This window comes from Schistocerca gregaria, chromosome 9, assembly GCF_023897955.1.
Source record: "Schistocerca gregaria isolate iqSchGreg1 chromosome 9, iqSchGreg1.2, whole genome shotgun sequence".
Classification (NCBI taxonomy): Eukaryota; Metazoa; Arthropoda; class Insecta; order Orthoptera; family Acrididae; genus Schistocerca; species Schistocerca gregaria.
In genome coordinates this window covers 73683159-73709594 of record NC_064928.1, presented here as the reverse complement: position 1 = coordinate 73709594, position 26436 = coordinate 73683159, and the positions used below count along the sequence as shown (strand labels likewise).

The 26436-nt window shown below is 42.5% G+C and overlaps 1 protein-coding gene across 1 annotated transcript in view; it reads left to right on the top strand.

Annotated features, from left to right (window-relative positions):
* LOC126292291 (potassium voltage-gated channel protein eag) overlaps positions 1 to 26436 on the top strand; it is a 1528023-nt gene that overhangs the window by 1315760 nt on the left and 185827 nt on the right. The window contains exon 10 of the mRNA XM_049986211.1: positions 21176 to 21375. Coding sequence (XP_049842168.1) covers positions 21176 to 21375 — 200 coding nt within the window. The remainder of the gene's footprint in view (positions 1 to 21175; positions 21376 to 26436) is intronic.

The window sequence follows — 26436 nt, the reverse complement described above, 5'->3', positions numbered from 1 at the left end:
GTACACCAAACAACAGAGAGTCCATGTTGGAATATCAACAATATCATGATAAGGATAGACATCTACTAACCATAAGAGTGACACGTTGAGTTGCAGGCAAGCATGACGGAAAGGGTTTGGATCAAAGTAAGAAAAACATACACATTCACACAAGAGTTTCGATGAAAGGAAGAAGAATATACACATTGGCGCAAGCAAGCATACTTCACACACGTGTGACCACTACCACCAATCCTCTGACCAGTGTCCAGGCTCTGATTGCAGCGGCCAGAGACAGCAGTTTTGTGTGTGCGTATTTTTGTTTCCTCAAGAAGACTTTGACAGAAAGCCCGTATGGAACGTTCTTTTAATCAAGCCTGTCTGCAGCTCAAGATGTCATCTTTATGTTGGGTAGCAATCTATTTCGAATTTTGGTGGGAATTTAAAATGGCGGAAATTTCTTTGTCCTAGGGCTGTGCAGACGGCCCACCCCCACCCCTCACACATCACGTTTTTAAGAAACTGTGCCATTTTGCAAGAAACCCCAGGAAAAAGCCACTTGTAGTAGGAAAAAGATAGGCACACGAGGAGTGGGAAAACTCACCTACCTCTACCACTTAATTCTTTAACTGTCTTGCTTTCTTTATTTTCTGGTCAATTTTAGCGCCTTCTCTGTAATTTTGTATTAGTATTGAGATGGAGCTCTTGGAGCAATTTTGATATCAAATTGATTAAATTCATTAAATTAATTAAATTCATGAATTAATTACTCCCCCTCCACCCATCCCCCCATCCCCAATGGATGACGTCAGTGTTTTTCCCATCCGGGACATGAGTGCCCCTCTCTCCCTCCCCACCCCTCCGCTTCATCCTTCTACCCTATAGGGTGGGAATTTCGAATTTTGGTGGGAATTTCGAATTTTGGTGGGAATTTAAAAAATGGCGGGAATTTCTTTGTCCTATGGCTGTGAAGACGGCTCATACCCAACCCTCACCTGGGAATTAGCAGAAAATTAAGAAACAGCAGGGCCCTTTCTGAGGACTCAAACCCCAGTCCTTCCAGACGGAAAATCCAAGTGCACACCCCCCTCCCCCCCCCCCCCCCCTCAGCACATGGAAACTGTCCAGAGGCAGGAGATGTAGCTTAGGTTAGTGTACTTTATTTTTTGTGGTTGGAAAACTGAGGTAAACGTCGGTCCTAATTGCGTAATTAATTATAAAGATCACAACTGTATGCATAGCACTCCACAAGGCGTACCTAAAATCGCAAAGGAGTTAAAAAATTGGCGATGCCTTACAATTTTGTAGTCTTGCTGGGAAAAAATTTCGCAATACCACTTAAAACTAGTGGCAGACATACTCAAACTCTACCCTTCACCTAAAAGTTGGACGGATAAAGGCTGGAATGAAAGTACCTTCATTATTTTTTAGCTGCAAATATGTTCAACTTTTTTTTTCTTTTTGGTCATCAGTCTACTGACTGGTTTGATGCGGCACGCCACGGATTCCTTTCCTGTGCTAACCTCTTCATCTCAGAGTAGCACTTGCAACCTACGTCCTCAATTATTTGCTTGACATATTCCAACCTCTGTCTTCCTCTACAGTTTTTGCCCTCTACAGCTCCCTCTAGTACCATGGAAGTCATTCCCTCATGTCTTAGCAGATGTCCTATCATCCTGTCCCTTCTCCTTATCAGTGTTTTCCACATATTTCTTTCCTCTCCGATTCTGCGTAGAACCTCCTCATTTCTTACCTTATCAGTCCACCTAATTTTCAACATTCGTCTATAGCACCACATCTCAAATGCTTCGATTCTCTTCTGTTCCGGTTTTCCCACAGTCCATGTTTCACTACCATACAATGCTGTACTCCAGACGTACATCCTCAGAAATTTCTTCCTCAAATTATGGCCTGTATTTCATATTAGTAGACTTCTCTTGGCCAGAAATGCCTTTTTTGCCATAGCGAGTCTGCTTTTGATGTCCTCCTCGCTCCGTCAGTCATTGGTTATTTTACTGCCTAGGTAGCAGAATTCCTTAACTTCATCGACTTCGTGACCACCAATCCTGATGTTACATTTCTCGCTGTTCTCATTTCTACTACTTCTCATTACCTTCGTCTTTCTTCGAGTTACTCTCAAACCATACTGTGTACTCATTAGACTGTTCATTCCGTTCAGCAGATCATTTAATTCTTCTTCACTTTCACTCAGGATAGCAATGTCATCAGCGAACCGTATCATTGATATCCTTTCACCTTGTATTTTAATTCCACTCCTGAACTTCTCTTTTATTTCCACATTGCTTCCTCGATGTTCAACTTATTAGATGCTAATATTGGACAGAGAAGAGTTCAGTTAGTGTAATGCCTGTAAGGATACAGCTGAGGACTCAATCTGTCACGGAATTGATGAACAGTGCTACACTGTCGTAATTAAACATTTGAATTGTTGTGAAAGTAACCAGCTGAATGCATTCTCCTCGATGTACGAAATGGCTCTGAGAACTATGGGACTCAACATCTTAGGTCATCAGTCCCCTAGAACTTAGAACGACTTAAACCTAACTAACCTAAGGACATCACACACATCCATGCCCGAGGCAGGTTACGAACCTGCGACCGCGGTTCCGGACTGCAGCGCCTAGAACCGCACGGCCACCGCGGCCGGCTCCTCGATGTACGTTCACAAACTCTCGAAATTAGGGCCACTCTTACCGTCCCTCATAACTCCCCCTGCCTCCCTCTTTCCACCATAGGTGGGAATACGGGCTTCTTAAAATGGCCAGTTGCTACCGTGTCCTCACTGTGTCTATGTTGAACGCAGGTTCCTGCCAATCCGGTGGCAGAGTCTTCAACCGGCAGAGCACATGCGTGTGTGGTCAATGCAGTGGCTCTGTGCTAACACAAAAGGCCATAACGTACCCTGAACAAAGCGTAATAAATGACCGGCACCTTGAGTGCAACTTGCTGATTCACCTAAAAAGTAGCAGCGCCCTGGCCAGTCCACAGGTGCCTTGGGCAAAAAACACACACACACACACACACACACACACACACACACACACACACACACTCTTTACCCCCGTTCCCCCACCCACAACTGTATGCCGTTCTGTGCTAGAGAACACTTTTATTTAATGTCAATGCATTTCCTGTCAGCGAGCATCTATTAAAAAACGAAAACACTACCGCAATGAAAATAAAAGTCCTCTAGATGCAGTCCATATTCTTTTAGTTTTATGAGCAAAATTAGTGTAGTTTTTATGCTCGACTGCAAGATACAATTCGCATCTTTTTCTCCCCCTGCCTCCCATTATTTGTTGGCATCCAATGAAGTGAAAAAAACCACACCACTGTCACCAATTACATATGACCAAACTGCAAAGTTCATAGTGATTTTATAAGTTTGATGGACAAAATTACAAGGCTTGAGAGCATCCTTCATGTTGAAATCAGTGTCTGTAAATAAGTTGTCATGTAAATGTATATTACAAACATTTTAGACATGTGAAACAACATTACAGAATAGAGCCTCGGTACCATTTGCTCACATGCCACAAAATACGCAGTCATTTTATATTCAACAACAGCAACAAGCTATAATTCAATAGAACATCATTGTTTCGTGCACTATGACATTGTACCAATGTCATGGTATATTGCATTGGCATTTACGAAACAAATAGTAGGGCATGTCTTGTAACAGAACCTCATAACATCATTTAGTAGAGAACCCTGTAAGATTCCTTTCATACATTGAAAACAGATACTATATACGTGATAAGATCTGACAATTTCTGAACTCGCTTCTGGCGACCTGGGTTTAGAGTTTCCGTCATCCAGCAGATAATCATTTGCAATATCAGTTGATTCGTGTGTTCTATTTCGGGTAAGTAATTTGATCATCACAGCATAGCCGGTTACAAGCCATCTGCATACATATTGGAATAACACTATTATGTCTAGGTTCCGCAGTGAGCTATTTTTAAAGTGCTATGTGCTTTATAACTAGTGCTTATGAAGTATGAAATAACACAGGACTTGCAGTTACACCTATTTTTAAACACCCATTCGTGAGGATAATAATAAAAAGGTTATCATTCCATGAGAATACAAACAGTCAATTTCTATTAGTTTTATGAGCAAAATCGGTTTAGTTTGAAAGCATTATGTGTGCTCAAATTACAAATTGTCACCACGAGGGAATTACATTCATTTTAAACATATGAAATACTGAACATTATCAGTCATTTAGTATGTTCAGAGCACTCAGAGTAGGTAGAAAATTATGAACTATCTGAATTCAAACTTTAACCAGTCGCACCACTCCTTGTAAAAGAAACTCCTCTCAGATTTTATCCCACTCTCTCTTCTTATGCATGGAGAAAGAAAATCTTTCTGTATGTTGACACTGAGCATATTATGTATACACATTTAACTCCATTGGAGCAGATGGCCAGTGTTCCAAGTCACTTGCACAGATCTCTGTAACGTTTTGTCACCTTTACATAAGGAAGACCATAACCAACAGACCATCAATTGCAAGAGAGGGTTTATGCGTTTTACCATGACTTCGAGATCTGTGTCAGGTACTAAACTGATATCAATGCATCTCGATCCGTTGGGTGATGTTTCTCATTGACAAAAATGTGGAAGACATCGCAATGTATGGAAACTGGATGAGTTTGTGGCAGTGTAGAGCGTTTCCAAACAGCTGTCTGAAGGTGATGGTCTATAATGTTAATCTCATCGTCCACGCTGACAAGGTAGCAGATGTCTCAGGGCTCCATTTCAAAGAGGATTGTTTCCTCATTTTATAGTTACGTACAAAATTACTGTCCTAGTGTTGACCAACACAAGACAGTGCTGTTCATAACATATGCGGGGTAGCAGAAAAAAAGATGTACTGTTACCTAATTTGTGAAAAAAGATTTAGAGGTTTTCGTAACATATGGTAATAGGATGAGTCTGCAGAATTGAGGAATGCTTACAAATAACTCTCTGATGGTTACAATCTCTACATTTAACCCCATTCTTCAGAATGACACGTAGCAGATATACAGTTTTCCACCAAGCCACTTTCCATCTCAAACAAATGGTGTGAGTCAGTCACTATGCTGTAATCAACAACATACTAGTGGACAGATGGGATGAGAAAGGCACCGCTGATATGGGATAATGTACTGTAATAAGCAGCACAGATGATAGCATGATCAGTTTCGGCACTTTTACCAATTTTTTGTAATTTCAAGAACCAACTAGTGATACGGCAAAATGTTTCCCAATCGCTAAATCACCCCCTTCACTACTTTGCAAGTACCATGTACTAGACTGCAATTGCAGATAGATGACTGTGTAGTACATCCATTCGCTCATATACACCTAAGTATACCAGACAGCGTCCTGTACCGATAGACTTAGGTTACCTACATATTTCCAGCACATTAATTATAACGCACTATGTACGATTACAACTGGCCGTCTTTACATGTTTGGTCTCGCATTCATAGGATAAAGTTGGAGATTGACAGGTCCCCCCACATTGTCCTTGATCAGTCCTCCCTGTAACACAGATACCAATTTAATCTGTAATTAACTAGAAGTATTAGGGTACTATAACCGCTACATTCCATGCCTTGTGAAGGAACGGAGTGACCAGTGTCTGTAACTGCTGTTCAGCAAAGACTGATCTGCACCATTCTTACTCGTGGCACATATCTAAGTGATCAAGATCCCTCCAGATGCATGCATGTCCACTTCAGTCCGGAACCGCGCTGCTGCTACAGTCGCAGGAAGTGTGTGATGTCCTTAGGTTAGTTAGGTTTAAGTAGTCCTAAGTTCTAGGGGACTGACGGCCTCAGATGCTAAGTCGCATAGTGCTCAGAGCCATCTGAACCATTTGAACGTGATATTGGCACTAAGGCAAGCAGCTTTCTCATAGATGTCTGTCGATCGCTGGCGGGTTAATAGAACGGCACGTTATGTAATAAGAGAAGGAAATGCGGCACCTGTGTAGATTCCTGGCTTCTGTTGTTGATCGACTCGTTATCAACGTAGCAGATTATAGTTGCAGAACTGAAATGTATTTCTTGGATTCGGATAAGGAAGGAGATAAAAGATTACCAGACGACTGACTGTAATTTATAACTTCTATGGCTTCAGTATTTAACACAACGGTGAAATCCCAGCAGTATGCTTTTGAGTCACACACTCAGAAAAATTGCCCTGTGCTTAAGTTAGGAATTTTCAGCACTCTTGTTTGTAATTAGAAAACTATGTAAGTTATGAATGAGAGCATTTTCTGTTTTCCCTCTGGTCACCTAAGAAGCGGGTGGTAGCGCTGCAGGTTCTCCGAATATTATTCCATTCTCTTTAAAAATTAAATGGCATGCGAAGCTATATTGTTTCTTTGCTAGTATCTTTTTATGTCTGAACTGCAAATGCTCTAGTCATTGCAGGTTACTTGGACCAGCTGGCTGGTCAGTGCTGGTCTAGTTTAATGCGCCAGTAAAGCTATTGTCCCACATTCTCGCTCAGTGTATGTGCGTGTAACACAGCATAAAAAGTGTCCTTATGACCGTACTTGTGACTGAGATGGCTGCACGATATCTTTCATTACGATTACGAGTGGTAACGGTTCCCTGAGACATCATGTCTTGTGTATGGATGGCATGTCCTATAGGGACAACATTGCAACTGCTTCAGTTACTGTGGTGCGCGAAAAATGGGGGCAAGGGGAGAACAGGAATGGAATTTAGATCAATGGCGTCAGGTTCCCTGTAACAGCGACTGCATCGCTTATCTGACGCCTGACGATCGTCATAGAAGAATGTGAAAGTGATAAGGGACACCCCTATGGCTTCAGCAGAGAGGTAGGTCGGTCGGTCGTGTTTCCAGCCAAAACGATGTACACACGTTGGACACCTCACACTGTGTTTTGAATCATCAGGCATCTGACTGGTTGGATGCACTGGTGGATTTACCCTCTACAACTCCCTCTAGTATCACTGAGGTTATTCCCTGATTCCTTAATGCGTGCCCTGTCATCCTGTCCCTTTTTCTTGTCTCTGATTTCCATATGTTCGGTTCTTCAGCGATTATGCGAGCAAAGTTTCCGTTCCCTATCTCGTCAGTCTACCTAAATTTTAACGTTTTTCTACAGAAGATTGTCCTCTGTTCTGCTTTTTCCACAGTCCATGACTCACTACCATACAGAGTCGTGCTCCTGACGTATAATCCCAGAAAATTCTTCTTCAGATTAAGGCCGGTTGCGAAGCCTTCCTTTGGCCAGGAATGCGCTCTGCGCCTATTCTAGATTCTTTTAATGGCCTCTTTGCTTCCTCCGTCATGTGTTATTTTGTTTCCAAGGTGGCAGAATCCTGTAACCCTCTGTGGTCTCCAACTTTGAAGGTTATTACTAATCTCATTTCTGCTACTCTGAAATTACTTCACTTTGAATCCATGTTCTTTTCTCATTACACCGTTAATTCAATTTACATGACCTGCAAATCTTCATCATTTTCATCGAAAGACTCGCACCAGGAGAACGGTCTACCCGTCGGGAGGCCGTAGCCACACGGCGTTTCATTTCACTGAAGTTAGCAATGTCATTAGCAAATCTTATCATTTCTATCTTTTAAGTCTGAATCTTAATCCCATCATCTTGCCTATTCTTCGATATATGGACTAAACAGAAGGAGTGAAAGACATTGTGAACGCTCGTGTTTGTTTTCCCCTCTTCAGTTACTGTTATTTGCGTTTTGCCTTTACTGAGCCTTTTATACTGAGATATTTCCCACACTGCCTTGTGTTGTGGTTTGTGTGTATGAGTGATTGTGTGTGTGTTCTGTTGTAGTGAATACAGACACCTTTGGGGGGCCGCAGGGCGATGGGTGAAACTGCTTTCTCTCTATACGCTTGCGTTGTTATGGCGATCTGTTCCAGCTGCTGCAGATGCTATATTGAAGCTGAAAGTGTTAATCAAAGTTGCGGAGAAATATTCGTCGGGGCTCTGTTTGATAGCAATCGGATTTGCCTTCAGTTCTTATAAACATTGGTGGCAAAAAAAAAAAAATCCGTGAAATCACTTATTTTCCGAAGAAAGCGTCACGTTATTTAATTAGAACTGAACGCTCCCGACGGAATTGTTCTCGAGGTGGTATTTATTAATATATCACTGTTGAGTATACGTCATTTGTGGAAATAACACGAGCCTTTTTTAAATGAACGAAGTTTTTTGACCTTAGTGTCAATGTAATTCTTCTCGCACATGAATTAGCGATTCACTATTACATATACAGACGTATATACAAATGTCTTTCACTACTCCGCTATGGCGTCTATCTGCACTACACAATAAAGAACACACTAATTTCTCAATAAATTGAATATTAAAACAAGATTAAAGGCTTACTATCTAAGAAACTCTACCATCTGGTGAGCAAGATGTATGAGACAGGCGAAATGCCCTCAGACTTCAAGAAGAATATAATAATTCAAATCCTAAAGAAAGCAAGTGCTGACAGATATGAAAATTACCGAACTATCAGTTTAATAAGCCACAGCTGCAAAATACTAACACGAATTCTTTACAGACGAATGGAGAAACTAGTAGAAGCCGACCTCGGGGAAGATCAGTTTGGATTCCGTAGAAATGCTGGAACACGTGAGACAATACTGACCCTACAACTTATCTTAGAAGCTAGATTAAGGAAGGGCAAACCTACGTTTCTAGCATTTGCAGACTTAGAGAAAGCTTTTAACAATGTTGACTGGAATACTCTCTCTCAAATTCTGAAGGTGGCAGGGGTAAAATACAGGGAGCGAAAGGCTATTTACAATTTGTACCGAAACCAGATGGCAGTTATAAGAGTCGAGCGACACGAAAGGGAAGCAGTGGTTGGGAAGGGAGTGAGACAGGGTTGTAGTCGCTCCCCTATGTTATTCAATCTGTATATTGAGCAAGCAGTAAAGGAAACGAAAGAAGAATTTGGAGTAGGTATTAAAATCCATGGAGAAGAAATAAAAACTTTGAGGTTCGCCGATGACATGGTAATTCTGTCAGAGACAGCAAAGGACTTGGAAGAGGTGTTGAACGGAATGGATAGTGTCTTGAAAGGAGGATATAAGATGAACATCAACAAAAGCAAAACGAGGAAAATGGAGTCGAATTAAGTCGGGTGATGTTGAGGGAATTAGATTAGGAAACGCTGCCCACACTGACGGAAAAAAATCGCAGCGCCAAGGAGCAGTAGTTCGACATCAACAAGAGTTGATAGGCGTGTTTCTATAACTCAAAAATAATGTCCATTCGAATTTTGCGCCAGTCGCATAAAAGCGGCTCTGGTAGCGCCACTATGAGGATGCAAATCAGGTTTGCGTTAAATGCACGATGTAAGGGTCGTGGGCGTTAGTTACCTTTGAGACTGGAAGTGGCGAGTTCATGTTAGTCAAGAATGCCTTTACCAGGTGAGCGTTTTTTTTTGTGAAAACGAAACACTAATTTTGAATTGAAAAGTAAAAACATTATTGCTTTCTATACATTTTGAGCACCTTTCTGGCAATTTGTGGACACTTTGCCAATAGAAATGTTCGTCTTTTGAAGCAAACAAATCAGACGCCCAATTTTCGACTTCTTCGTAGGAATCGAAATGTTTCTCAGCCAATGCGTGTCCCATTCATGAAAACAAATGGTAGTCGGAAGGGGCCAAGTCTGGTGAATAAGGCGGGTGGGGGAGCAGCTCCCAGCCAAGTGTTTTGATTGTATCCTGAACCAGTTTTGCTTTGTGTGCAGGTGCACTGTCGTGTAAAAAAATGGTTTGTCATGTCTGCTGGCCCATTCTCGTCTTTTTTAGATCAATGCATAGTTCAAATTGACCATTTGTTGTCTGTAGCGATTAGTATTCACAGTTTCACTGGGTCTTAGAGCTCATGATACACCACACCTTTCTGATCCCACCAAACACAGAGCATTGTCTTCTTGCCGAATACATCTGGTTTTGCAGTCGATGTTGATGTTTGTCCCGCATTAACCCATGATTTTTCCCGTTTAGGATTCTTAATATAAATCCATTTTTCATTGCCAGTAACAATTCGATGCAAAACTGATTTTCTTTCATGTCTTTGAAGCAAAATTTGACAAATCGTTTTTCGGATTTCCATTTGTCTTTCATTCAATTCATGTGGCACCTATTTTCCACACTTTTGATCTTTCCCATAGCTTTCAAACGGTCAGAAATTGCTCATTGTACGACATTTAGCATTGCTGCCATTTGCTTCTGACTCAAAGTACATCTTCATCCAATATTGCATGCAATTCGGCGTCTTCTAACTTTTTTGGTGGTCTTCCACGTTCTTCATTTCTTACATCAAAATAATTATTTCTGAACCGTTGAAACCATCTTTTGCATGTTGCTTCTGATAGAGCATTATCACCATATGCCTCGACAAGCATTCGATGCGACTCTGCAGCATTTTTTCAAATGGAAACAAAAAATTAATGCTTTCTGCAAATCATCACTTTCTGGTACAAAATTAGACATTGTTAACACGATGAAAACATATGACGGTGTTTGTTCCATGACTTGACGTATACTAAGTATCTTTCACAGATGTCATACGAACCAAACAAAAAAAATTAACGCTCGTTCACAACAAATGTTCCCTATCGCCACATTTGCATCTTGACGCTCATTTTATACCGGTACACCTGGTAAACCGACAAAGATGCCATTATCAGCACATGACTGAGTTTGAACGAGATCGTGTAATAGCGCTACAAGAAGCTGTATGTACCTTTTGTGATACGGCAGGAATGTAGCTACTGTACATGATTGGTGGCAGCGTTGGACGCGGGAATGTACGGTCTCAAGAAGAGCGGGTTCCGGAGAGGAAAGACCATCGTGTTCTGGAGCATCGTACTGCACAACATGAATCTCAGCAGTAGTTGCCTCCACAGTCACAAAGCGAACTGTTACAAATCGATTACGTGAAGCGCAGTCCCGAGCCAGACAGCCTGTAGAGTGCCTTCTACTGACCCCTAACCTCCGCCGTCTGCGACTTCAGTGGTGTCAAGTGAGAGTTCGTTGGAAGGGAAGGGCAGATTTCAGTTGTGTTATCTGATGAAGGCTGGTTCTGTCTCGGTGCCAGCGATGGCCATGAGTTGATTAGGAGGAAGACAGCTGAGAGTCTGCAACCAGTGTAGACACACTGGGTCTGCATCTGGAGCTTTGGTCAGCAGTGAGCTTTCGTATGACAGCAGGAGCACATTCGTGATTATACCAAACACTCTGAGTGCAAATTTGTACGTCAGTCTGTTGATTCGACCTGTTGTGCTGCCGTTCATGAACACCATTCCAGAGAGTGTTTTCCGACAGGATAACGCTCGACCACATACCGCTCTTGTAACCCAACATGCTGTACAGAGTGTCGGCATGTTGTCTTGGCCTGCTCGATCACCAAGGCCTTCCTACAATCGAGTACATATTAGACATCATCGGACGACAACGTCATCCACAAACAGCATTAACTGTCGGTGTACTGACTGACCAAGTGAAAGAGGCATGGATCTTCGTCACTTTTACAACACAATCGAGCACGTATGCATGCTTGCAGTCAACATTCTGGCGGTTACAACGGTTATTAACATATCAGCATTTGACATTTTCAATGTCACGCTTACATTATTCTGTGTTTTTGCAATATTAACCACATGAAAATGTTATGTGGATAAATGTATCCCCGGAATTTCATTACTCTACATTAATTATTTTTTAGTGTTGCGATTTTCTTCCGACAGCAGAGGTTGAAAATACGCTCCAGTTGTAGATTACTTTATATTCTTTAGTTTATTTACTTTATATTCTTTACATTATATTCACACGACCGGTTTCGCACTGTTACAAGCCCATCCTCAGGTATCGTCCTGGAAATAGCAAAAGACGGGAGATTTTCACACGCCGCAACACACATAAAAAACAATAAACAAATTTTTCCAAACCGTTTTACAAAAAACTTTTAAAAACATTCCGAAACCGCCGGTCGGGCTAGGTGCTATGAAACCGTTGTCAATGCGCAAGTGACACCATACAGTACTACGGACGACTGCGTGGGTAGGGAATATACACAGATAGTACGAGGACACTTACACGCTGTGCTGTGGTCCCCCGAGCGCCGCGTGTAGCAGGCGCGGTGTGCTGCCTGAGAGCGCAGAACAGGGAGTAGCGGAGGCGAACGAGGGGGCAAATTGGTAAACCAGAGCGGCGAAAGTGCTGCCATCCATTGACGGATAGAACAACACGGGGCCACTTTCCCCGCTGTTCACAATTTGAATTTAGTGGTTTACATTTAAAATGAAGAAAAAATAAAAAAATAGATATAAAAAACACACGATGTAAGTTAAAAGTGCATTATGCGTAGGAAAGGAGCGTATTGAACAGGTCGGCCCAGAATTGTACTAAAACTGAGTGGAAGGTGCGATATAAAAGTATTATATGCACCGTAAAGCGCAATGAAACTTTCCTTTTACGTGAGTGGCAAACAAAACCGACAGTTTGGAAGGAGACGATCGGAACCTACCTGCCTCACCCGGTTAATTCTTAAACGGTCTTTCTTTCGTTTGTCAGTTTTTTCTCCCCTTCTAAGCCTGCGCCAGTGGTGGGGTGTTTCTCACCATCCATCGATGTGGCCATGCTTCGAACACGCCTTTATTTTCTTTATTGTATTTTTTGTATTTCAAGCCTTAATCTTTTCCCAATGAGTCAAGCCCACACACGCTAATTTTTTCAGCAATTATCGTTGCCCAACATAAGTTTTAAAGCCAACTGTTTAGCTAAGTTATACGTCCTAAGCTAGGCCGGGAGACCAGCATCGAACCAGCGTCGTCTATTGCCATTACCGTGGTAACTCCACTGGGACTTAAGAGCGCTACGGCGCCATTGCTCGGCTTGCGTTTCTATCATACTGTATTTGTTTGCTGCTAGCTGACAAGCCAATTTTCATCATACCATAAACCTATAGTGCATGTATGCAAATGAAATACACCTTTAACAATTAACCGACTCCTTTATCAAAATAAATGATAAATGCTTCTGTTTATTGCTTCATGATGCCTTTCTGCAAGAGAATCATTGGATTTTTGATTGAATTTTTTTTAAAATGATAATTTCTTGTCAAAAATAAAATGCTACAGTATCACTGTTTAAATTGGCCTTAACTTTTTCTCTAATATAATCTACTTCACAAAATGGTATCTTTTCCATCACGAACATGGCCACAGCATCTTGTCTGTACGGAATCGAGAATGGAACGGCTGCTAAATACAAAATACGTGTGCGAGAGATCATGATAAGTGCTCCCACGTATTTCAGTGTTTTACTACGATTCTGGGATTCATATAATTTCTTCTCATTCAAAATTATTACATTAACTAGCTTTTCTGACCATACATTGTTGTGGCTCATTTTGGTAAAATGAATAAAAAAACTAATACAACAAGTATACTTTTTTAACATGTATCGGCACCGGACATACGTCCTTATCTCCTTCTCCCTCCTGTCCGTCACCCTCTTCCTTCTCGTTGTTCATCTCCTCATCCTGCCCCCTCCCTCTGTCCATACTTCATCCCCCATTCTCTCTCCATCTCTACTTCCGTCCCTCTCCATCTCTTCCTGTTCCCTCTGTTTCCTCCTCTCTCTGTCCACCACCTGTTCCCCCCCCCCCCCCCCTTTCTTTGACACCGAGCCTTTTTATTGTTATTACATACTCAGACGCTGCACTAGCATTATATTCGTAAGCTGATAGTATATATATAATACACATACGAGGGCTGCAACTTTAATAATGGCAACTATTTATTTACAGCTCGTACAAAATACACTCCTGGAAATGGAAAAAAGAACACATTGACACCGGTGTGACAGACCCATCATACTTGCTCCGGACACTGCGAGAGGGCTGTACAAGCAATGATCACACGCACGGCACAGCGGACACACCAGGAACCGTGTTGTTGGCCATCGAATGGCGCTAGCTGCGCAGCATTTGTGCACCGCCGCCGTCAGTGTCAGACAGTTTGCCGTGGCATACGGAGCTCCATCGCAGTCTTTAACACTGGTAGCATGCCGCGACAGCGTGGACGTGAACCGTATGTGCAGTTGACGGACTTTGAGCGAGGGCGTATAGTGAGTATGCGGGAGGCCGGGTGGACGTACCGCCGAATTGCTCAACACGTGGGGCGTGAGGTCTCCACAGTACATCGATGTTGTCGCCAGTGGTCGGCGGAAGGTGCACGTGCCCGTCGACCTGGGACCGGACCGCAGCGACGCACGGATGCACGCCAAGATCGTAGGATCCTACGCAGTGCCGTAGGGGACCGCACCGCCACTTCCCAGCAAATTAGGGACACTGTTACTCCTGGGGTATCGGCGAGGACCATTCGCAACCGTCTCCATGAAGCTGGGCTACGGTCCCGCACACCGTCAGGCCGTCTTGCGCTCATGCCCCAACATCGTGCAGCCCGCCTCCAGTGGTGTCGCGACAAGCGTGAATGGAGGGACGAATGGAGACGTGTCGTCTTCAGCGATGAGAGTCGCTTCTGCCTTGGTGCCAATGATGGTCGTATGCGTGTTTGGCGCCGTGCAGGTGAGCGCCACAATCAGGACTGCATACGACCGAGGCACACAGGGCCAACATCCGGCATCATGGTGTGGGGGGCGATCTGCTACACTGGCCGTACACCTCTGGTGATCGTCGAGGGGACACTGAATAGTGCACGGTACATCCAAACCGTCATCGAACGCATCGTTCTACCATTCCTAGACCGGCAAGGGAACTTGCTGTTCCAACAGGACAATGCACGTCCGCATATATCCCGTGCCACCCAACGTGCTGTAGAAGGTGTAAGTCAACTACCCTGGCCAGCAAGATCTCCGGATCTGTCCCCCATTGAGCATGTTTGGGACTGGATGAAGCGTCGTCTCAAGCGGTCTGCACGTACAGCACGAACGCTGGTCCAACTGAGGCGCCAGGTGGAAATGGCATGGCAAGCCGTTCCACAGGACTACATCCAGCATCTCTACAATCGTCTGCATAGGAAAATAGCAGCCTGCATTGCTGCGAAAGGTGGATATACACTGTACTAGTGCCGACATTGTGCATGCTCTTTTGCCTGTGTCTATGTGCCTGTGGTTCTGTCAGTGTGATCATGTGATGTATCTGACCCCAGGAATGTGTCAATAAAGTTTCCCCTTCCTGGGACAATGAATTCACGGTGTTCTTATTTCAATTTCCAGGAGTGTAGATACGAATTTCAAAGTTTTACTGTTCTTCAAAAGTAGTCACCAGCATTGTGTATAACCAGTTGCGAGCGATGTGGAAGTTCTAGGATACTCTTAGCAGTGCCAGTTGTGTTGACAGTTCGAGCGGCGCGGTCTATAGCCCGACGAATTTGTAGCAGTTCTGAAGCGAATGCCGTGAAGTGTTTCCTTCGGTTTAGAAATCGAGTTGAACTTGCCAGGGCTCAAGTCAGGGGAGTGCAGCAGTTGGTATAGCACTTAGCAGCCCAATCAGTCAAACAAATCAGTAACAGCTTGCACTGTACGTGTTAGAGCATTGTCCTGCAAAATTATGGCCAGGTCCTGCAGAAAGTGTCATCACTTCTCTCTCTACGCTGTTTATTTTTGGAACACAACCTACGCCCAACTTGACTTGCTAGGCACAAAGTTCAACTTTCTCTCGAGTAGTTGATGAAAATATTCGCGTTGTTGATTAAAACATATTACTGACAGCGAGGAGTTGTAGTCACTTCCGTTACAATGAAAATTCAAACATTATCGTATTCAGTTGTAAACTACTTGTGAAACATACAATGCTGAAATAACATTATGTTTTAAATACAGAGTATTGATAACAAGTGGCCATGAAGAATGATAATTATTCGAGTAAAAGTGCCCGCTAATGTTACTGGAAATGTTAATTTCTTAATAAAAAAAAGGGACAAAAGTATTATGTATATATTGAAAATGAAGGAACGAGTAGTTTTCGTGAGTTAATAGTAATACGAAATGTAGGTGGAAAATGTGTCAGAGTACTCCGAAAACGTACAACCATAATACAGTTGAGTTCTATTGTATTATGTATTGTGAATTGAACCGGGGACTAGAAACGACGAAGAGGCTTCGTTCCACTGTAGCCCTCAGTGGTTGACACCCGATAACAGGCCACAGCAATCCACCCACCCCACCGCTGCACCACACCGAACCCAGGGTTATTCTGCGGTTCGGTCCCTAGTAGACCCGCTCGAGGTAGATGGAAAACCGCCTTAAAAAACACCCGCAGGCTGGCTGGCACACCAGAACTCGACATTATCCGCCGGGAGGATTCGTGCTGGGGAGCTACGCCTTACCGCTCGGGAAGCAGCGCGTCAGACCGCGCGGCTAGCCCGCCGTGCTGATGTTCTATTACTTATGAAACCTTCCCGTCTCCTCTATATCTCTTTTATTACGCAACCTTCCCTTTTACAACAACCTATGAAACCTTCCCTTCTACAATAACCTATGAAACCTTCACTTAGGATTTCTAACTCTTGCTTAATAATAAAAAATGAAATCTTCCCTTTAAAAATAATTCTCTTTCTCAATATTGGCATACAAATTTAAATGCTGCTTATTAAGAGATATTTGATGTATGAAACAGGCGAAATACCCTCAGACTTCAAGAAGAATATAATAATTCCAATCCTAAAGAAAGCAGGTGTTGACAGATATGAAAATTACAGATCTATCAGTTTAATAAGCCACAGCTGCAAAATACTAACACGAATTCTTTACAGACGAATGGAGAAACTAGTAAAAGCCGACCTCGGGGAAGATCAGTTTGGATTCCGTAGAGATACTGGAACACGTGAGACAATACTGACCTTACGACTTATCTTAGAAGAAAGTTTAAGGAAAGGCAAACCTACGTTTCTAGCATTTGTAGACTTAGAGAAAGCTTTTGACAATGTTGACTGGAATACTCTCTCTCAAATTCTAAAGGTGTCAGGGGTAAAATACAGGGAGCGAAAGGCTATTTACAATTTGTACAGAAACCAGATGGCAGTTATAAGAGTCGAGGGACATGAAAGGGAAGCAGTGGTTGGGAAGGGAGTAAGACAGGGTTGTAGCCTCTCCCCGATGTTATTCAATCTGTATATTGAGCAAGCAGTAAAGGAAACAAAAGCAAAATTCGGAGTAGGTATTAAAATCCATGGAGAAGAAATAAAAACTTTGAGGTTCGCCGATGACATGGTAATTCTGTCAGAGACAGCAAAGAACTTGGAAGATCAGTTGAATGGGATGGGCAGTGTCTTGATAGGAGGATATAAGATGAACATCAACATAAGCAAAACAAGAATAATGGATTGTAGTCGAATTAAGTCGGGTGATGTTGAGGGAATTAGATTAGGAAATGAGACGAGTAGTAAAGGAGTTTTGCTATTTGGGGAGTAAAATAACTGATGATGGTCGAAGTAGAGAGGATATAAAATGTAGACTGGCAATGGCAAGGAAAGCGTTTCTGAAGGAGAGAAATTTGTTAACATCGAGTATAGATTTAAGTGTCAGGAAGTCATTTCTGAAAGTATTTGTATGGAGTGTAGCCATGTATGGAAGTGAAACATGGACGATAAATAGTTTGGACAAGAAGAGAATAGGAGCTTTCGAAATGTGATGCTACAGAAGAATGCTGAAGATCAGATGGGTAGATCACATAACTAATGAGGAAGTAATGAATAGAATTGGGGAGAAGAGAAGTTTGTGGCACAACTTGAGCAAAAGAAGGGATCGGTTGGTAGGACATGTTTTGAGGCATCAAGGGATCACCAATTTAGTATTGGAGGGTAGCGTGGAGCGTAAAAATCGTAGAGTGAGACGAAGAGATGAATACACCAAGCAGATTCAGAAGGATGTAGGTTGCAGTAGGTACTGAGAGATGAAGCAGCTTGCACAGGATAGAGTAGCATGGAGAGCTGCATGAAACCAGTCTCAGGACTGAAGACCACAACAACAATATTTTCTGATTATCTCGACGAAACAGAGAATGTGTCGTCGTCGTGGCCCTCAGTCGTTACCTGCAATAACCAAAAACTGTTCTTTACATTTTTTACTGTTACTGGATCGCCATCTGACTGCTACATCGAACTGCGACACGAATATACTTACTCTATTTTACTGTACTCTATTAGCTGCTGGTGGCCTTTCATAATAAGTGGCTGTGTTTATTACCAAAGCTGGCGTTATTGTTTAATAGCGAAGTTGTTATTCTTTAATTAATTTGACTGAAGTTACGTAATTCATAGTTAAACTTTTTCTTGACAACAATAAAATTTTGCAAAGTTTAACGTTGATGGTTTTTGGGATGGATTTATTATCAGAAATTCAATATTGCTGGCAAAAATTAATTATGTTCTGAATGAAATGATTTCACAAACGTTCAAATGGGACTTACTTTTTACAATAATCTTACAACTAGCATTGCGCAAACATACCTTCAGTAGTCTTGAGTTTCTCAAAAGATTAATTCAATAATATTAGTTCCAATTATGATAATAGTTTGATGATGTCTCTGTACATTCGTTTATAATCTCTTGTACGTCATAGCTGGTGGCTGGCGGGCACACCGCTCCTCTCAACCTCTCGCTTCAGACCTGCTACCGACTCGTTTCACATCTCGCTTATTACTGACTTCCTACGAACGCTAAAGTGCGGTCTCTCCTGCCAACAATGCTTTCTGGTGCAGACAATCCCTGCTACCATTACAAAGTGTATCAATGCGCGGTCTTTCCCGCTCTTTTCTTAAAATGTATCCATAAGCTGTCTCTCCCGCCCTTTTTAAATTATATCAATGTGTGGTCTCTCTTGCCAAAAATGCTTTGGTGCAGATATTCCCTGCTACCACAGTTATTTCCTACATGACAAATATTAAATCTTCCTAGTGAACCCTATTAATAAAATATAAACATCTTTCATAAATTGTGGTTTCACAATAGACAATAGAAATATACACGTCTTACAGCGGGATCTGTCTTATCTGAGAGTGCAAGCTCAGATGAATAAGGTGGGTGGAGAATGACTTACCAATCTAGCTCCTCCATAGTGTTTTCTGTCAGTCTAGCAGAATTCGGGCTGTCGTTATGGTGGAGTAGCGCCACTTCACGCAGTCTTCCTGGTCGCTACCCTTGTAATGCGTCAGCTTGACGTCTCAGTTGTTGACAATAAGTGTCAGCAGTAAAGGTTATACCTCGGGGAAGCGATTCGTAATACTCCACAGCGACACTGTTCCACCAGATGCATAACATTATCTTTTGTGGATGTGCACAGATCTTTGTACGGAGAGTTTCTGCTACGTTTGGTCATAATCGTTCCTGCCTTTTCCTCATGCTAGCACCATTTCTCGTCACCAGTAACGGTACACGATAGGTTCAAATGGTTCAAATGGCTCTGAGCACTATGGGACTCAACTGCTATGGTCATTAGTCCCCTAGAACTTAGAACTACTTAAACCTAACTAACCTAAGGACATCACACACATCCATGCCCGAGGCAGGATTCGAACCTGCGACCGTAGCAGTCGCACGGTTCCGGACTGCGCGCCTAGAACCGCGAGACCACCGCGGCCGGCTACACGATAGGAATGGTGGGTGTTGGTCACGACGCAACTGATGACGAGCAAGCAGAGATGCACGTATGGCCACCTGGTGACTTTTTGTGGTTTAGGCTTATTTCATACGGTACCCATACACCCGATTTTTGAACCTTCACCAAAGCATGCAAATGTCACACTATGGACCAATGATCACAGTTCATCACAATTGTCAGTTCTCAAACACTGACGTGGATGACTGTGGATCGTTGCGTTTAAACGAAGTTCATCGAACCCCTAAGGTCTTCCTGGACGTAGCGAGTTGCTGATGCCAAAACGACCCTCTTTAAAGCGAGAAAATGGTTTTCTTGTCGTACTCCGACGAATGGCGTTATCTTCATAATCGGGGCAAATGTTTCTGGGTGACTCCGCTGTTGTAAACCATCTATAGAACACAGAAGAATATGTCGGAAACATTCCGATTTCTCCACTTGGCATTCTATTTTCTAGCACCCAAAGCTCCACTCAGTAGGCGTGTTTTTTTACGTAAGTACCGTCTTGAAATTAAAAACGACGTGCTAAGACATGTCAATAATTTTATTTTTATATGAAAGCCTGTACCTTAAGCTACGCACTGCCGACATTACAGCCTGATTCTTACTTGTTTACGTTGTGTACTGAGTGTTTAAAATGCCTCCGATAATCGTGAGTCCCGCCGACTGTGAAGTACGGGCTGTTATAAGATTTCTTAGTGCTAAAGGCCTAAAACCGATCGATATTCATCGTGAGATCTGTGCAGTTTACGGAGAAAACATTATGAGTGATGGAATGGTAAGAAAGTGGGTGGGAGCACTTAAAGATGGCCGCACAAATGTGCATGATGAACAACGGAGTGGGCGTCCTTCGGTCGTTAATGAAAGTTTTGTGCAGGAAGTGGACAATAAGGTGAGAGAAAACAGACACTTTACGATTTCCTCCTTGCGGGATGACTTTCCTAATGTTTCTCGTAGTGTTTTGTATGGCATTGTGACCGAGCTCTTGAATTAGCGAAAATTGTGCGCACGTTGGGTACCGAAAATGTTGACGGATGTGCACAAATACAAACGTTTAGACAGTGCACTGACTTTCCTTGAGAGGTAACACAACGCGCGCGTGATTAGCCGAGCGGTCTAGGGCGCTGCAGTCATGGACTGTGCGGCTGGTCCTGGCGGAGGTTCGAGTCCTCCCTGGGGCATGGGTGTGTGTGTTTGTCGTTGGGATAATTTAGGTTAAGTAGTGTGTAAGCTTAGGAATTGATGAGCTTAGCAGTTAAGTCCCATAAGATTTCACACACATTTGAACGTTTTTGAACAATATGTCGACACACTGTACAGCATGTTGGGTTACAACAGCGGTATGTGGTCGACCGTTATCCTGTCGGAAAACACTCTCTGGAATGCTGTTCACGAAAGACAGCATAACATGTCTAATCAATTTTGTTAAGCAGTGGGTGGAATAAAGCCTGTGCGGTATGTGTGAATCCTCGTAATGACTCGTGCCTACGATTGACGCCACTTGTCACTGCTCTCTCGACCCACAGCGCTGCTGTACGCCACCATCTTCGGCCACGTGACGACCATCATCCAGCAGATGACGTCGGCGACGGCCAAGTACCACGACATGCTGAACAACGTGCGGGAGTTCATGAAGCTGCACGAGGTGCCCAAGGCGCTGAGCGAGCGCGTCATGGACTACGTCGTCTCCACCTGGGCCATGACCAAGGGGCTGGACACCGACAAGGTGAGTCCCTGCGCACTGCCACGCACATCCACACCCGGCCGCGTCTTCTCACAACTATTTTAACTAATGCTCAGTGTTGATCACGACGCTTGGGTCTGAATAACACAGGCGACCGGTTTCGGTTATATTTATATAACCATCTTCAGACCTGTGAATTAATTTTAGAAAATACTACAAACCAATCTTAAAATAAAATCAAAAGTGTCTAATGACGACAAAATTTTAACAAGATAAAATAAAACTTATTATACCCGTGGAATACAAACGTCTCAGAAATGATATTGACACGAAGTCCAAATGCCTAAGCAGGGATGGCTAGAGGACAAATGTAAGGATGTAGAGGCTTATCTCACTAGGGGTAAGTTAGATACTGCCTACAGGAAAATTAAAGAGACATTTGGAGATAAGATAACCACTTACATGAACATCAAGAGCACAGATGGTAACCCAGTTCTAAGCAAAGAAGGGAAAACAGAAAGGCGGAAGGACTATATAGAAGGTCTATACAAGGGCGATGTACTTAAGGACAATATTATGGAAATGGAAAAGGATGTAGATGAAGATGAAATGGGAGATACAATACTGCGTGAAGAGTTTGACAGAACACTGAAAGACCTGAGTCGAAACAAGGCCCCCGAAGTAGACAACATTCCATTGGAACTACTGACTCTACCATCTTGTGAGCAAGATGTATGAAACAGGCGAAATACCCCCAGACTTCAAGAAGAATATAATAATTCCAATGCCAAAGAAAGCAGGTGTTGACAGATGTGAAAATTACCGTACTATCAGTTTAATAAGTCACGGCTGCAAAATACTAACGCGAATTCTTCACAGAAGAATGGAAAAACGGGATGGATAGCGTCTTGAAAGGAGGATATAAGATGAACATCAACAAAAGCAAAACGAGGATGATGGATTGTAGTCGAATTAAGTCGAGTGATGCTGAGGGAATTAGATTAGGAAATGAGACACGTAAAGTATTAAAGGAGTTTTGCTATTTGGGGAGCAAAATAACTGATGATGGTCGAAGTAGAGAGGATATAAAATGTAGACTGGCAATGGCAAGGAAAGCGTTTCTGAAGAAGAGAAATTTGTTAACATCGAGTATAGATTTAAGTGACAGGAAGTCATTTCTGAAAGTATCTGTGGCCATGTATGGAAGTGAAACATGGACGATAAATAGTTTGGACAAGAAGAGAATAGAAGCTTTCGAAATGTGGTGCAACAGAAGAGTACTGAAGATTAAATGGGTAGATCACATAACTAATGAGTAAGTATTGAATAGGATTGGGGAGAAGTTTGTGGTACAACTTGACTAGAAGAAGGGATCGGTTGGTAGGACATGTTCTGAGGCATCAAGGGATCAACAATTTAGTATTGGAGGCAGCGTACAGGATAAAAATCGTAGAGGGAGACCAAGAGATGAATACACTAAGCAAATTCAGAAGGATGTAGGTTGCAGTAGGTACTGGGAGATGAAGAAGCTTGCACAGGATACAGTAGCATGGAGAGTTGCATCAAACCAGTCTCAGGACTGAAGACCACAAAAACAATATACCCGTGGCTTTCTTGGAGAATGGAAGGCGGAGCTCTCCTCAGCTGCTACAGAGTCAACTGATGGTTATGAGTGCTGAGCACGAGCTTAAATATGCAGAGGTTCCGCCTACTTCCTCTCACACTACTTCACAGCTGCCAGTCAGCGTTCATAATATGACGCTATCGTCAAAGTAAAAATACGAAATACACTAATAATATAAAATTGATTCATTTAAAATATCCGATTAACAGATAGTTAGTATTTGTAGAACTTATTTATATTTTATATAAAAATGATAAACTACGATGTGTAATAGCTATGCCCTCCATGGGCAACCTTAATACTATTACAGTGTGAGTTAAATCACAGATGTAGAAGTCCTTGGAGTTGTGGTATATATCGATTATACCGAGTCGCCTACATCACAATTGCATCTTTGATGGATGTTGCATAATCGTCTTACTTTAACTGTAATTTTCATAGTAACATTCTTTATAACATTAGGGTAACAGCCAGGAGTATGTTCCGCATTATGTTTGTCTGAATAACTGATGAGACCGCTGATTAAATATTTACACCTCATCGATCTAATAGTTTTTATAATAATCAATTTCAGTTTAATAAAAATTTTATATGTTACATGGCATATTTTTCATACATAGCTTTTGCCATGTGTATAATTAATCTTATTTTTTAAAACAAAAGAGCAGGTGTATCTTCGTTATAAAATTTCGTCAAAAAGGTCGTAAAAATATTTTCGCGAAAATCTAATTGTTCATTGAGCAGCACTGATGATTTGGTTTTCAAATGAGCATATAGCTCGATTTCTTCTAAGATATTCATAAGCAAACCTTTATTTGCATAATGAAGAACTTGTAGATTCGGCTCTACTATCCCCTCAGCGTGATTATTAAATGTTATGTGATGGCCGAAGACAGAATTTGTTCGTGTGGTACCCGATGTATGTTCTTTGTGCCATACTGCAAAATTTCGACCTGTTTGGCCGATATATATTTTCTCACAGTCTCTACATTGGACCTTATACACTCCCCATCTGGTAAATTTTTCATTATATTCACTTAAGGTATGTCTTAATTTTTGTTGTAAAGTATTGTCAGAAGTGAATGCTATTGTTATTCCAGAATTTTTGAATAAATTAGTAATTCTATCTGATATGTTTCCCATATATGTCATCTTCATATATTTTGGATTACCTGTTAGTGGAGTACTTCGTGATTGTTGCACTTTATTAAAAATGATATCTACCTGTCGTGTGTCGAAATAGTTGGTTTTCGCAGTTACAAGGAACCACTTGAGTATGAGGTCGCTAAATGATGCTTACGGCTTTCGACGCGCCACATATTGTCTACCATGCAACCTCAATATTGGGTGCTAATGGCAACAGGGGGCGGAACTAACGTACCCAGTAGTGAGGTCGGTATGAGGCTAGCGGATGTAGTGGAACTGCTTAGTCGGCGAGTAACCGATCAAAGTGCTACAGTGCTAGCGTTGTTGATATAAAGCAGATCAATTCCAACGATAATAAAAATAAACATTGCGTTATATCTACAATAACAGTTGTCGAAGTTGACATTTCGTCGGATACAGTTGCGCACTGGCGCCTGATAAACAAAGTAAGAGCCTACGGAATATCAGATCACCTGTGTGGCTGAATTGAAGAGTTTTTAGGAAACAGAACACAGCATGTTGTTCTCAATGGAGAGACGTCTACAGCCGTTAAAGTAACCTCTGGCGTGCCACAGGGGAGTCTTATGGGACCATTGCTTTTCACAATATATATGAATGACCTCGTAGATAGTGTCGGAAGTTCCATGTGGCTTTTCGCGGATGATGCTGTAGTATACAGAGAAGTTGTAACATTAGAAAACTGCAGCGAAATGCAGTTAGATCTGCAGCGGCACTTGGTGCAGGGAGTGGCAACTGACCCTTAACATAGACAAATGTAATGTATTGCGAATACATAGAAAGAAGGATCCTTTATTGTATGATTATATGATAGCGGAACAAACACTGGTAGCAGTTACTTCTGTAAAATACCTGGGAGTATGCGTGCGGAACGATTTGAAGTGGAATGATGATATAAAATTAATTGTTGGTAAGGCGGGTACCAGGTTAAGATTCATTGGGAGAGTCCTCAGACAATGTAGTTCATCAACAAAGGAGGTGGCTTACAAAACACTCGTTCGACCTATACTTGAGTATTGCTCATCAGTGTGGGATCCGTACCAGGTCGGCTTGACGGAGGAGATAGAGAAGATCCAAAGAAGAGCGGCGCGTTTCGTCACAGGGTTATTTGGTAAGCGTGATAGCGTTACGGAGATATTTAGCAAACACAAGTGGCAGACTCTGAAAGAGAGGCGCTCTGCGTGGCGGTGTAGCTTGCTGTCCAGGTTTCGAGAGGGTGCGTTTCTGGTTGAGGTATCGAGTATATTGCTTCCCCCTACTTATACCACCCGAGGAGATCACGAATGTAAAATTAGAGACACTCGAGCGCTCACGGAGGCTTTCCGGAAGTCGTTCTTCCCGCGAACCACACGCGACTGGAGCAGGAAAGGGAGGTAATGACAGTGGCACGTTAAGTGCCTTCCGCCACACACCATTGGGTGGCTTGCAGAGTATAAATGTAGATGTAGATGTAGAAAGGAACCCAAGGGATTTCTCATAGTGGAAAAGAAAGGCCAGGTGAAATATTAGAGTTTCTGCAAGATGAGTCAGTGGAATGTGTAGCATTGCATCCGCTTGCCTGTGCGGACACTGTGCATTTGGAGTGCAACGATGAAGATACGTGCTTAACGAGTGAAAGTGATGTTGAAACACGTGTCGAGCCATGTAGATATCACCCTTGTAGGACAACTATGGTACGAGCACTGCTTTTGAACAATGGCTTGTTCACATAATTTGCTTTTGCTTGATTTCTTGGTTTGTGTATACAATCGTACTTCCTTGCAGCAAACTATCCCTCCTGAAAAGTGTGGTGACGTTGTAGTTCACACCAACTGGAAGCGCTGCACAAATTCAGCCTATGGATGTTTGTGTTTTCCGTGCCTGTAAAACATATTATCACACCATCTGCAGCTACGCCTTAAAGGACTGCCAGTTTCACGATAAGCTCCACGACAGTCTGTTTCGCATTCGGCTGCACGCCACCACATTCCGTCAAATCCCATCACCCCGTTACACCAGTGTGATTCTATATGCATTATTTTAAGAGTAGATACACAGCTGAAGGCGCTGGACTGTTTGTGACTCCCAGGGAGTTCACGTTCGATCTTGATGGTGCGAACATTTGTGATCACTGTGACGCGCCATTTTTCATTCAGTGTTCATTGTACAAGATAATGGTTTGTTTTGAACATTTCTTGAATGTTGACGACCTCCATTTTATGAAGTGTAATACATACATCACACACAAGGTTGATCTCTGCACTCCTGGACACTCATTTTCTGTCGCTCTCCTGATGCACATGGTGAGTCAGTAGCATCTAATATTTTTCCTGTCA